The sequence below is a fragment of the Manis javanica genome, chromosome 13, assembly GCF_040802235.1.
Source record: "Manis javanica isolate MJ-LG chromosome 13, MJ_LKY, whole genome shotgun sequence".
In the NCBI taxonomy this organism is placed as follows: Eukaryota; Metazoa; Chordata; class Mammalia; order Pholidota; family Manidae; genus Manis; species Manis javanica.
In genome coordinates, this window is record NC_133168.1 from 85,884,777 (window position 1) to 85,897,763 (window position 12,987).

A 12,987-nucleotide genomic window follows, 5' to 3' on the forward strand; every position below is an offset into this window, starting at 1 on the left:
CTCAGGATTTAGCATATAGTCTGTGCACACTATGACTTCTTAGAGTGAAAGGATACAAAGCAAATGAGCAGAGGGAAAAGGCATGTGGGGTAAAGTCTGGAGGAAACCAGGCACCAGCTTCCACAAGTCCTCTCCTAGTGAAGTCACAAAGCATACACTTAAAAGCTGAGACACCACATGTGAAATGTTGCCCACAGGGAAGCTCATTAGAGACTCAACGCCCAGGCTATTTATTGGGGGCTGGTCAAGTACTAAACATCCAGACATCAGAAGGAAAGCAGGTGTTTAACAAACACTACACTCTTGGTACAAACAGCCCAGGTACCCTGAGCCACTCCTATCATTTAGGTAATGGTAGGAAGCCTTCTAAAATCCAAGTTCCTAGACAGCAGCCAACCTTGCAAACAGGCCTTTCTATGGCTAGCAGTCTCAAGCCTGGTATGCTAACATTTTTGCAAAGATATCACTTATATAAGATTGTAGAACATGACATACAACACTACATAGTTTAAAGACATGTGCATATATAATGGTGTACAAACATGCACAGAAAAATTAACAAATTCAGGGCTATAGATTTGAGGAAAAGGAGAGAGGTAGGAGTTTGAGGCAAGGGTATATAAGGTCTTTCAATTGCATTGCTAATGTTTTAGTTCTTAAGCTGGATAATGGGTAAAAACGTATTTTGCTGTATTTTTTCTTATACTTTTTTGAGTAATGTGTGCATTTGAAATATTACATAAGAATGAACTTATCTCATTACTAGATAATACTTAACAGATCATTTTTAGACTATTAAACAGGCCTATTTTTCACATTCCAGATACTATGCTAAGCCCTTTACATGGACTTACTCTTTTTTTAAAAAAAATCTACTTTAGACTATCTATGTGTGGGGTTAAGTTCTGGAAAGGTCAGTGTGAGGCAGGTGAGATCTCTACCCTCAACCAGCTTTGAATCTACTGAGGGATAATGAGAGATGATAAGCACAATTTAAAACCTCAGATTCTGAGGGTTACTAAGATGATAAAGCAGGGTGATGGTATTAAAGAAGGGCCACTTTAGGGTGGCTGGGGAAAGCTTTGAGAACATTTGAATTAAGCCATAAATGATGAGAAAGGGACAGTCATGCAATTATCTGAAGGCAAAACATTCCAGGCAGAGCAAGCGCAAAGACCTGCGGCAGGAATAAGTGTGGTGTTGAAATATGGGAAATAAAGCCAGCAGGGTTTGAAAGTGATGACAAGAGGGAGACTGGTCAGCTGAGGCCATGGGTGCAGGGCCTCCTAAACCACAGTAAAGATCTTAGGTTTCATTTACGTATGATAAGCCTTTGAAGGTTTTAGGCAGGAGAATGACATGATCTGGTTTACAATGGAAAATTATTCAGCCAGCTGTATGGAAAACACATTATAGACAGGCCCATTTTCTTCATTAGCACCACAGCCATAATGTTTGTGGCTGATGAGCTTTGCAGGGGCTGTGAAAAGGTTGATGCTGGGGATAAAAGGAAGAAAAGTTCCACAATACAAAAAGAAAACTACAAAGTTGGAACGAGTAAATGTTTAATTAAATGTCTAGAAAAACATCATGGCAACTTCACCACTGAGTTTAGTATTCATAAACAATCGAATTATATTTGGAGATAATTTGAAAATTAGATTTTCTTGAGTCACAAAATTCCCAAGCATGCCCAACGACTGCCAGGAAATCATAGCCAATCATCAATGTGGAAATGTGGATTTTCTCACAGCCAAATCCTTTCAAAGGGAAAAAGACTTTCTCAATTTTTTTAATTGAGAGAAAATTTTATTTTTTACTTAATGTGAGATATAGACACACAAAAAAAATGCCTATTGTCATGAGGCCTTCAGACTACCAAGGCCACACTAGGTAGCTGGGTAAGAAATGTTAGTGTCTTGGATGAGCACTGTGCAGGCTTAGGCTCTAGGAGTTTGAACACTGTCTAGGGAACCCCTAGGAAGGCCTCTGGAGAGAGCACATCTGAACAGACCTGAATGACAAGAAAGCACCAGCCATGCCAAGAGCTGGGGGAGGAGGTTCCAGGAGAGACTCTGTGTGGGTAAGCCATGTCGGATTTCTACAGGAACAAAAAGGGGGCTCTGCTTGGCTGAAGTTGGGGCTGGGTGGTCAGTAAGAACCAGTGCATGCAGTCTTGACACCACTATCCTCTTCTCAGCACTCACATTGCAAACAGGGGAGTGACTGATCCAGTTTCTCTCAGACCTCTGCCTCCAATAATATAGTGGCCACTCGCAACAGGGACCAACACATGAGCACCTGGATGTGGGTAGTACAACTGTGACATGGAACCTTCCTTGTCCCTTAAATTTCAGTCAACGTTTAAAGTTAAAAACGATGAAACTGAGTTCGTGGAAAACTTTTATGCTGGCAACAATACAGGCGTGTGAATCTACCCTTCTGTCAATTTTATGACCCCTTAAAGCCAGATCAACTATTTCTGAGGAAAATACAGCTCCTAACATAAAACACATACAGGATCTTGGTGCCGAGCCAAAGAATGTCATGACACCTCATTTATATTTCTTTTCCCCATCACATGTTGAAATATGTTGGCTATTCTGGATTAAGTACAACATATTAAGATTAATCTCGCCTGTTTTGTTTTGTTTTACTTTTAAAAATGCAATTAAAAATAATGTAAAACTAGTATATGGTTTGAGTTATTTTTCCACTGGTGGGGGGTGGAAGCAGAGAGTGGGTGCAGAGGCGCCCGGAGTCTTCCAGGTAGCGGGTGACGAGGGTCCGGCGCAGGTGCGGGGGCAGAGAGAAGTTTCCAGACGCAATATGTAGTCTTGAGTCACGTGGGAATTTTCACGGCCCGGTTCAATGAGGAGGAAACGTAGCCTCGGGGGCTGAGTGGCAGAGGCTTGACCCGAACTCACGTTTACAGCGTCGTCCGCCCTTCGAGGGGACGGGAGAGGAATTCGAACCAGGCCCGACTCCCGGGGACGCGGATCCATCGCTCCGCCCCGCCTCAGGGCCGTTGACAAAAGTTCACCACGGACTCCCCGGCCGCTGGGCCTGAGGGGACAAGAGGCCCTCGAAGAAGCTTAGGCAACGCTCCCCCGCTGACAGAAGCCAGCCGCTAACGTTCCTCCTTTCTCTTCACACCCGGCTTAACCGCGACGGCGGCCGACTTCCGCTCCTCTCCAGCGAATCCCCAGCCTAGTTTTCCTCTCCTCCCGCTCCCCGAGGGCAACAGAGCTACTCACCTCTCAGAAAACATGCTTTATCCCCGCCCCACTCCCGCCTGCCAATCACCGCGGGCTCGAGCACCGCCCTTCCCACCCCCTTAAGCGAGCGCCGCGCGCCACCGCTAGGCAGTTGGAGGCTCTGACCCCGCGGGACAGGTCGTCCGGAAAGGCGGGGCGAAGCGCGAGCCATTTCGGTGCGGGAACCCTCGGGATTGGCCAGGAGGAGGCCCAGGCTCTGACTCCGCCCACCCCCACCCTGAACTTCCGAGTCGGAGACGCTGGGGATTGGTTCCCGGGGGCACACGCCGAAGCCAGGAGATGGTCCCGCCTTCCTCGCGCGGCCCGGAGAGGGCGCTTCACAGATTGGTCCCGGGAGTATCGGCGCGCGCCGACCGGCGCTCCAGGATTGGCTGAGGGGATGCGACGGAAAGCGTTGACAGTGATTGGCTGGAGGGTGGAGTCAACTATTTGAAGGAGGCGCGCGGACCAGATACGCACTTCAGTCCGCGGACAGAGGAGGTGTGAGTTACGGTTGGCCACACTGTCCTGCTAACCCGACGGGACCCCGACGCGGGCTCGGCCCCATCTCTGGCCCTTGCCGCGGCCCGGCGAGGCGATGGCCAAGGTGTCGGTGCTGAACGTGGCGGTGCTGGAAAATCCGAGTCCTTTCCACAGCCCCTTACGGTTCGAAATCAGCTTCGAGTGCAGTGAGGCCCTGTCGGACGGTGAGGCTGGGCCTGTGTGGAGACCTCCCCCTCCCCCAGGCCAACCCCGACCTCCCTCGTGAAACACAACCCCTTCAACCCCGATATTATCCCCTCCCTCCCCGCCAACCCCAGCCTACCCGTGGGGATTACCCCCAGCGCACCCCACGGCCAACTCTACCCCCTCCTCATGGTTACTCCCTTTTCCTCCTTGGCGACCTCATCACCCCCGTCTTTTTACTGTGAAGCTCCTCCTGGGCACCCGTTTGCTGTGTAGAAATCTTCCCAGTCTCCATTTTCTTTAATCTGCAGAGACCCTCCGCCACCGTCTTCCCTGTAGGAAGAACCTCTCACACACACTATTTCTGTATGGCCAGATCCCCGTTTCAGCCACCCGATTGTCCCCACACATCCCCTCTCCCATGTAGTGAGACACTCCTGCCCAACCTTTTTCCTACGGAAACCCCAACCTTCAGTCCCTTCCCATTTTCCCTTTGAAGACTCCAGGCCCTTCCCATTTCCTCATGGAGACCCCAACCCCTCCCCCATTTCCCTTGTGGAGACCTCTCCCCCACCTCCCTGCCCTTTCCCCCAATGAAACCCCTCTTCGTGGCAAGACCTCACTCACCCCTGTCTCGCTGTTTGTCTACCAGTCATCGCCTCCCAATCTGCTGATAGTTAACCGTAACCTACCCACTTCTGCTTGTTTTCTGTCCCAAAGCACATACCCTAGGATCTGGCTTCCCTCCTCCATAGCCTGGCCCCAAGCCCCCATTCTTGAGCTCCACCTGGGAGGCATGACCCGGCTTCCAGCTCCAGTCTTAGAGGATAACTGCCTTCCTAGCTTTCATTCCTCCCTCTTTTCTGGCTGTAGACTTCGATGCACATGCTCAAATCTGAGGGGTGGCATAGCCAGCCAGGTGGGAACCAGTTAGCCGATTCCCGCTGTTTGCCCATCAGGTTCCAGCTGACCTATTGCAGCAATTCTTCCAACACTTTTGGTGGTCTGACCCAGTCTGGTGGATAGGTGGGGTTGCCTGAGCCATGACGGTTTCTGGCTTCAAACAGTCAGCCGGGAGGTCAGAACTTTTTGTGTCTCTCTTCCAAGATGCTTTCAAGATGTCTTTTTCATCTGTGGCAAAAAGGTGGACATGGCTGTCATCTCACAGATAAGAAGATGGGAGCTACAAAGAGTGAAAGACTTTTCAAGTAAAGGTCTAAAAAAAAAAAAGGGAAATATGAGGTCACCCAGGGAGTCTTGGCACCACTTTCAAGAGGAAGTACTCCATTAGGCCCCTTCTGCACTGGATGGTTAAAAGAGAAGCAGCAGCAGATGAGGAGATCGAGATCCGGGAGGCCAGGGTGTACTGACTAGCGCCTCTCGGTGGTAGGTGGGTGGTTTGCATGCAAAGGCGGCCACTTGGATTAGCTTGGGGACTGTTAACAGCTGGAGACGTGCGATTGGGCTGGGCCTGTGAATCAGTCTCTCCCTGGTTTCTCTCATGTTTAAATTATTTTAAATTAAAATATAGTTAGTTGTGACTTAATCCCAGTAAAATCCTTTCTTGAACAAGGCAGGGTGTAAATGAATGAATAAAGTGTAGAATGACACTGTGAAATAAGATTTAATTTTAAAGCCAGGAGGAGATAGATGTAAGGAGCTAGTAGGTTAAGGGATTCACAGTTCCAGATGGCAGGAGATTCGGTTTCAATCAGGCTGTTGGTGCTCCTTGCATTTAAAACTAGTTACATGGTCATGATCTAGTACTTTTATTCCTCAGAAGGCCCTGCCCTGTTACTTTACTACACTGTTTATAATAGAGTCAGCAGGAAAGGCTTAAGTCAACCTGCTGGTCATTATTTTTTAATAGAAGTGGAATGACTTTTCTCCAAGGTCACACAGCCCAGTCTGTAGAAGGACTGTAGAAGCTAGAGCTTGTCTCTCAGTTCTGAGTCTGGAATTTTTTTTCTCTGCTATAACCTAGGAAAAAAATAATGCATTTCCTATTTTAGAAGTGGAGCATGGATAGGACTGACCAGAGTACTTATTTCCACATCAAGACACTCTCAAAAGAGTGAAGAGGGTGCTATTATTAATTACACCAGGACAACAAAGCTTTTTGCTCAGAGAAATTCTACTTGGAAAGTAAACTCTGGCCTGGAAATCCAGACTTTGGTTCCACCCCTGGGGCTAGCCAGGACTCTAACCTGCCAACTTGTTTTCTTCCTCTTCCTGGCCCTCTTCCCATACAACAGAGGGAATCCATTTCCTGCCTCCCAAACGGAGGGAGCCTGGCTTTAGAAGTGTCTCAGATCCTGCAGAAATCTCAGTCCATCTACCTCGACACTGGCAACTGAAGATCTGGCAAAAAACCCAACCCCCAGTCAGTCATTGGACCCCATCTCCCAGGGACCCCAACCCCTTTTGCTCTTTTTTCTCCTCAGTAACTGGAAATAGATGCTCCCAAGGCCTGGGTCCACATTTAATACATTAGATGCGTTTTCCCCTTGTTTCACTGAGAAATTCACCAGCCACTGCTTGAATAGGTCATGGAGCCAGATATTCTGACCTGCTGTGGTCAGGCCAGGGTTCATCTCTGACAATGAACGGAGTGATAAACAGAAGAAAGCATACTACTTAAGTGTTGTCATCATTGTTTTAAAGGCAGGAAACATTCTCCAGTTAGTTTCACTGCAGTTTTTTTACAAACCTTTAATCAGGCTGTTGGTTTTGGTTTTGTTTTCATACATAGTGGAGGTGCATCTTGAGCAGTGGTTAGATTGTAAAGTCAGGGCATAAACACAAAATGTAATGCAGTCAAGTTACCCTTGAAATTGCCCAGAAGGTTAGGCACACAAGACCACACATGTACAATTGTGTGCTGTATTTGATAGGAATGAATTTGTGCTGTCTTGGTGACTGATGTCCATATCTAATTCTAAAGAAGGATTATGTTCAAAAAGGAAATCACTTTAGTAGGGTTCTTTTAAAACACTTTGGCAAGTTTAAGATGATTCTGATTTGTAGGCCCTTGGTTCAGTCATCTTCTGTCTTCCATAGATTACTTTGTTAGATCCTTGAACTCTTGAGTCCTTATTTCTCTGTGGTCCTCGGCCAGCTCTCTGGTTTCTTTCTGGCCAGTGTCGAGGAGCCTTGGCAGCCCATTTTCTAGGCTGCCTGGGCACTGCGTTTCCTCTTCCAGTCAGTACCCCACAATCTTCACTTAGGTTTTGCCGAGTGCCTGAGTTGTACACTACCAGGGCGTGCTCTGTTTCTGTCTCCCTTTTTTTCTCCCCCCACCACATTAGTTAAAATTCACACATATGGGACACTACCTGCGGTGGAGGAAAGGCCAGAAGGAAAGTTACAAAAACACACAGCAGTTTAGGAAAGGGAGAACAGAGCTAGCTTGTTTTCTGTTCGTCCAAAGACATGTTACATCTATTTCTGTCACTGCTTGTAACAAAAACAAATCGATAAACTTAACTCCTCCCTGCAACTCAGACTGGAGTTTGATTGCAGCCCAGTGAACCTGATGGTCACTGTGTCCCAAAAACCTGCTAAGGCCCCTGAGGACAAGGCCTGGGTGAAACTGCGAAGGGACAGGAAGCCAGTGTATCGAGGAAGAGTGTGGGGCTCAGGTGACAAGATTCCCTGGCTTGGCCGGGCATCACTGTGCTTGCAAAGTTGGATGCTCTTGCAGAACACTGGACCAAGGAACAGGACAGCTTCAACGACAGTTTGCTTCCCGTGAAACTGACAGTTTGTGGAACTTCCCCCAGCTGCTGGAGCTGTAGGTTGTGCAATTTCAAAGAACCTAAAATAAGTTTCAGGTCTCCTACCAAGGTTCTGTGTACTAGTGTGACCTTGCCCCTGATATACTTGGACCTCCCGCAAGAGGCAGCGGTCACTGGGAATTTCCTGTGATTGATGGGCAGGGTCTCCTTAGATACTTTTCCTTTTATTTTGCCAGAACATACTCAGGGATGGGGGGTACCCCCATACTGGATGGGATGCAAGGTAATTGGGGTTCAGATGGGCCCCAGAATTCCACGTGTATTGACTGAGTTGTGTTGCTGTTGCCCAGATTTCTGAGAGTAGGCATGACTTGGTGCTGATCTGGAAGGCTTGGGGATTGGCTGGCTTCCCCAGCAGCCTCGGCTTCTCCTTCCTTGCTGGCTGGCTCTCTTGCTGGATTGGAATCTGCTGCCCTGCCCCAGTTGTCGAGGGATCTACTCAGTTCGGTGGCAGCAGCCCCTGTGTGTGAAAGAGGACGCTGTTTCCAATCTCAGCACTCAGGCCAGGGCCCTGAAATGGCCCAACTCCCTGTTCTTCCCTTCCCAGCATGTCCCCATCACATGGCTCTTCATTCAACCTCTGCAATATGGTTCATCCTCTGTCTCTGAGAGACCCAAGTTTCCCCAGAGGTGCAGAGTTAAAGTCACCTGGTAAAGCTAGGCCCACAGGAGAAATTTCCCCTCTGGAAGAAGAACCCACGCCAGTCCCCATGTTTAAGGACCACAGTGCCGGGTAATCAGTGCCCAGTAGGTGTCAGGTGCTCTTGAGAATAGAATCTTTCAGAATATTACAGATCTGTCTAAAACTAAGATGAGAAGACCCTTTCTCTACTTTCTTGCTGTTGGGCTGTTTCAGTTCCTTAATCCACTGTATCCTTGCAGACCTGGAGTGGAAAATCATTTATGTTGGCTCAGCGGAGAGTGAAGAGTTTGATCAAATCCTAGACTCAGTGCTAGTCGGCCCTGTCCCAGCAGGGATACACATGTTCATCTTCCAGGTAAGAAAGACAAGCCTTAGGCCTTAGTCCTTGATGCCTAGAAACATCCTCTTCTACCCAAAAGCAAACAGTGTAGTTCAGTGGTCGAAAGTTCAGGTTCAAATCCAGGCTCTGCTCTTAAGAACTGTGACTTCTCGGAGGTACTTCAAACACTTCCCTCTCCTCCACCTGTGTGTCTTTGCTGTCAACACAAGCCAGATTTACAGTTGATTCTCATTATTTTCCAGAGTAATGTTTTATAAAGTTGCTGTGAACACTGCATTAGCAAACTAGTGAATACTGAACCAATACCCCAGAGGAAATACAGGGTTAGGTTCCTGCAAGTCACATTGTCAACCAGTCAGTGCATAATCTTGATTTATGCATGTTTCTGCTTAAAAACACCTTTAGTATAATTGCTGATTCATTCACATTGAACTCATGACACCATCACTTTAACTCATGCCTGAGCGAAGCTTATCTAACAACATATTTTCTTCATAAAACACATCATAATCTTCTTATGCTTAGAAACACCAAACCGCACCCACCATTATGCTTGGGGGCCATTTTAAACAGCAAAGTCACCAGCAGAGCACAGAAATGCAAAAAACATGGCTCCAAACAACCATGCAAAGGACACTTGTTTACAGTGTGCACCGAGACAAGAAGGCAGAGTGTTGTTTTGTTCAACATCAGCTGAGAACAGGCGCATCAAGCAGATCAAATTTTCCCCGCTCTGTACATGTCCTTGAATGACCATGAAAGTGCCCTGAATATTGATTTTGGGGCTACAGATAAATTTTAGTGAGAGGGCAAATTCACAAATACAGTATCTGTAAATAGTAGGGATCCACTGTAGCTGCTAAAAGGCTCCCTAACCTATCATCACAAGAGTGTTAAAAATGCAGATTGAGGGTGATCTTTACTTACACTAAAGCTTGGGAGCCTCTGCTTAAATCCACTCACTCACCTCCATCTCTGCTCTTCCACCCCATACCATCCCAAGCCCCTCACCCACCTGCGTCTAGTCTGCCAGCAGGCCCCATCTGCTCCACTTCCCAGCTGGGCTTCCCGGGCATGCCAGCCTTGCAGTCACGAGGGCCCCCTGCTTGGTGTGGTGTTCTGTTGCTGGCTAAAACTGGCTAATTTTCGAACACAGGGCCTGATGTTTTCATTTTGTATTGGTTTCATTTTGCACTAGTTAAGTAGCTAGTCCTGAACTGTCCATGTTAATACACCCCAAATCTGTCCACCTGTGTCCTCTACTTCTGGGCCCCTGTCCTTACTCCAGAATGTAGCCTACCACGTCTCCCCTGTTGTCCCTCCACAGCCTTCTTCCTACCGCAGCTCCACAGGCTGCCGGTCTCTTCAGACCACGTAGGTAATGGAGCACTTGCCTCCTGCTAACCACTCCCACTTTTTCCCAAGCCCTTAACTGGCCTAACAGGCCCTGGGTAGCCTGGTACCTACCTGCCTACCTGTTAAGCCTTATCTTATAGGCTTCCCACTGTTCACTACACCTCAGCACCATTTCCTTCTCCTTTGTGGCACCTTTCACATTCAGTATATTACAGGCATTTGTGTGACCAATTTTGTTTTCTCCACTAGACTGAAAACTCCTGAGGGCAGAGACCAGACTTTTAGTTCCCTAAATACATGTTGCTTGAGAATCACTGTATTACTGCTTGAGGCCTGATGGTGGCAATCCATGCTAAGGCCCAGGATGTGTTTCCCCAAGGCTGATGCCCCCAATCCGTCTCTCATCCCTGAGACTGATGCTGTGGGTGTGACCGTGGTCCTTATCACCTGCATCTACCATGGGCAGGAGTTTATCCGCGTGGGCTACTATGTCAACAACGAATACCCTAATCCTGAGCTGCGGAAGAACCCGCCCCTGAAGCCAGACTTCTCTCAGGTGGGGCCTGTCTCTGCACTTCCTGCTCCTGACTGGCTGAAGCTCTTTGATACTTGGGAGTTGAGTCATTGGAATTGAGAGCCAAGGTCACTTCTTAAGATTTTCAAGTAGTGCTCAGATCTTGCAGTGCCAGGCTAGAACGGGAAAGAGAAAGGTCTTTGTTTCTCAGAAGGGCGCCTGACAGAATCAAGATTAGATAGGTCCCAGCCCTAAATCATGGCACAAAAGTGCTCCTTGGAGTTGTACACAGTGGTGGTGCTGATAGGATAAGCAAGGTCTGCTCTTCCTGGGCTTGGGGTGGGGGCGGGGGTGCCCTGTCACTGTGGGAGTAATGAGAGGGCATACTAACAAGGGTTGACATCCCCTCCCTCCCCCAGCTCCAGCGGAACATCTTGACTTCGAACCCTCGAGTGACCCACTTCCACATCAACTGGGACAACAACATGGACAGACTGGAGGCCATAGAGAGCCAGGACCCTGTCCTGGGCTGTGGCCTCCCCATCAGCTGAGCTCCTATCAAGGGCCTGGGTCTCACTGCCTGCATCCTCGGCCTCCTCCCCGAGAACTCCATGAACTGCATCTAACCACAGGAACCTAGGGTTTCCTGGGCCCAGCCAGAACTGTGGCCAGTCTCCCAGCACATCTGGAGGGAGCACCTAGGCCTCCTGGATAGGGCCATGTGGAAGACTTTGGGGCCATCAGCTACATCCAGGCCAGTTGAACTTGGTGCCAAGGAAGGAAGGGGCCTCAGGTTTCTCTTAGTCGTGGCCCAGAAGGATCATCTTACCTCTACTGCCCAGGCCTGTAAGAAGCAGGTACTTTAGTTCTTAATTCCTTCTTCCTCGTGTCCTTTCTCTCTTCTACACACTACAAATTTCACCTGTAGGCCATTGTCCACCATGCCCATGTGAGTCCCATTGACCCAGAGCTCTTCCCACAGGCCTCCCTGGCCTGCCTTGAGGCTTTCCTTGTCAATGCCTGGCAAGATTCCAACCTGTTGAGCCAAAGGCTCTGTCATTCCACTTCCTCCCCAGCCATCTCAGCACATCTACCCAGATTTGTGGAGTCAAAGGCAGGGAATTTTGTTTAGAAGATGAACTCAGACACAAGTTCTTTCCTCCCAGGACGATTTGTAGGTCTTTTCAATCCAGCAGCCCCCAGAAAACTCTGTTCCCAAAGGTGTGATCAGCAGGATGCTGAGGAATGATGGTTGTTAATTCTCAGTCGTAACCACCTTCCTCACTGGATCTGGCTTTCCCTGGAGGCAGCCATGGTGGGGAGCTCGCATGTATGTTGGAGGGACATGTTGTGCTCAGTCTGTTGGCATCAGGGTCCCTTTGGCCCGGCTGCCTTGTTCTGCCCTCTGCTAAGACCCCACACTCAGGCCTCAGAGTGATTGCAGACACGGGAAGCAATAGGAACCCTGAAAACCTTCCTCCCCTGCCATGTTCCCTGCCTCGCCCCATCCCCTTGCTGCTACTTGAATGCTGTTGTGATTATAGTTTGTATATTAAAGGGTTTTTATATTAAATATGTCTGGTTGGCCCAAAAATAAAAAGCACTTCATCTAGACTGATTGTTTTTGCTTTTGTCCAGGGGAGGGGCTGAGGCAGCTTTGTCCATCTCTCCTCCTGATAGGGGTGGGGGGAACTCCTGGCCCAGCCAGTGGGTTGACTCCCCCTTGTTCCCTTGCTCAGCTTCTTACTCTGGTCTTACTGGTTGTATAGTTGTTCTTCGGGGAGGGGTTTTTCTTTGTCAAAAGTTAAGCAACCCAACTGTTCTGTAGATTGAGCATGTGCAGTGATTTTTTCAGACTTGGACCTTGACCCACAGGAAAAAACTAACATTGTGCTCCAAGGACACACAAAGCAACACTTTTACTAAATTTTATTTAACCTTACTTTGTAACTGCACAGCCCAAGGTGGAGAGGTTTGGCTGGTGAGCCCTTTCCCCATAATTCACAGAAGAGCCCCAACTCCTCCCTCCCTGGGAACGTGGGTGCCGACAGCTGCTGGGCAGGGTGCGGGCTGTACAAGTCTACTAGTAGAGCAGCAGATCAGCTTGTAGACCTGAGACCGGCTAGCCCTTCTGAGCACCTCCTCTTTGGTCCTTCCTCTAAGTGGTGTGGTTCTCAACTGGGAGCACCTTCGCACCCCCCAGGGCACACTTAACAATGTCTGAGGATGGCTTTGTTTGTCATAATTGGCAGAGAGGGAGGTTCTACCCACTGGATGCCAGTGGGTAAAGACGGGATGCTGCTAGAACACCTTGCAGTGCACAACACAGCCCCCCCAGCAGAAAATGATCCCCTCCCAGATGTCAGTACTGTGTGGCAATGGGAAACTCCTCA

The 12,987-nt window shown here is 48.6% G+C and overlaps 1 protein-coding gene across 2 annotated transcripts; it reads left to right on the plus strand.

Annotated features, from left to right (window-relative positions):
* Positions 1-2,554: 2,554 nt before the first annotated feature.
* On the plus strand, positions 2,555-12,208 carry ASF1B (anti-silencing function 1B histone chaperone). 2 transcript variants are annotated; one of them, XM_017670705.3, is made up of 4 exons: positions 2,555-3,964; positions 8,624-8,739; positions 10,460-10,636; positions 11,014-12,208. In XM_017670705.3, the coding sequence occupies exons 1-4, from the start codon at positions 3,856-3,858 to the stop codon at positions 11,143-11,145; spliced, it is 534 nt and encodes a 177-aa protein (XP_017526194.1). In that variant the 5' UTR covers positions 2,555-3,855; the 3' UTR covers positions 11,146-12,208. The 2 variants fall into 2 exon arrangements, with proteins under 2 accessions (XP_017526194.1, XP_017526195.1); XM_017670706.3 differs by having other exon boundaries at positions 10,547-10,636.
* The last annotated feature ends 779 nt before the right edge of the window (positions 12,209-12,987 follow it).

Excerpts from the sequence above, each read along its gene's own strand:
- ASF1B (XM_017670705.3), top strand. The coding sequence starts at position 3,856 with ATGGCCAAGGTGTCGGTGCTGAACGTGGCGGTGCTGGAAAATCCGAGT. Across the intron at positions 8,740-10,459 it reads TACACATGTTCATCTTCCAG|GCTGATGCCCCCAATCCGTC; the intron begins GTAAGAAAGACA and ends TGTTTCCCCAAG. Across the intron at positions 10,637-11,013 it reads TGAAGCCAGACTTCTCTCAG|CTCCAGCGGAACATCTTGAC; the intron begins GTGGGGCCTGTC and ends TCCCTCCCCCAG.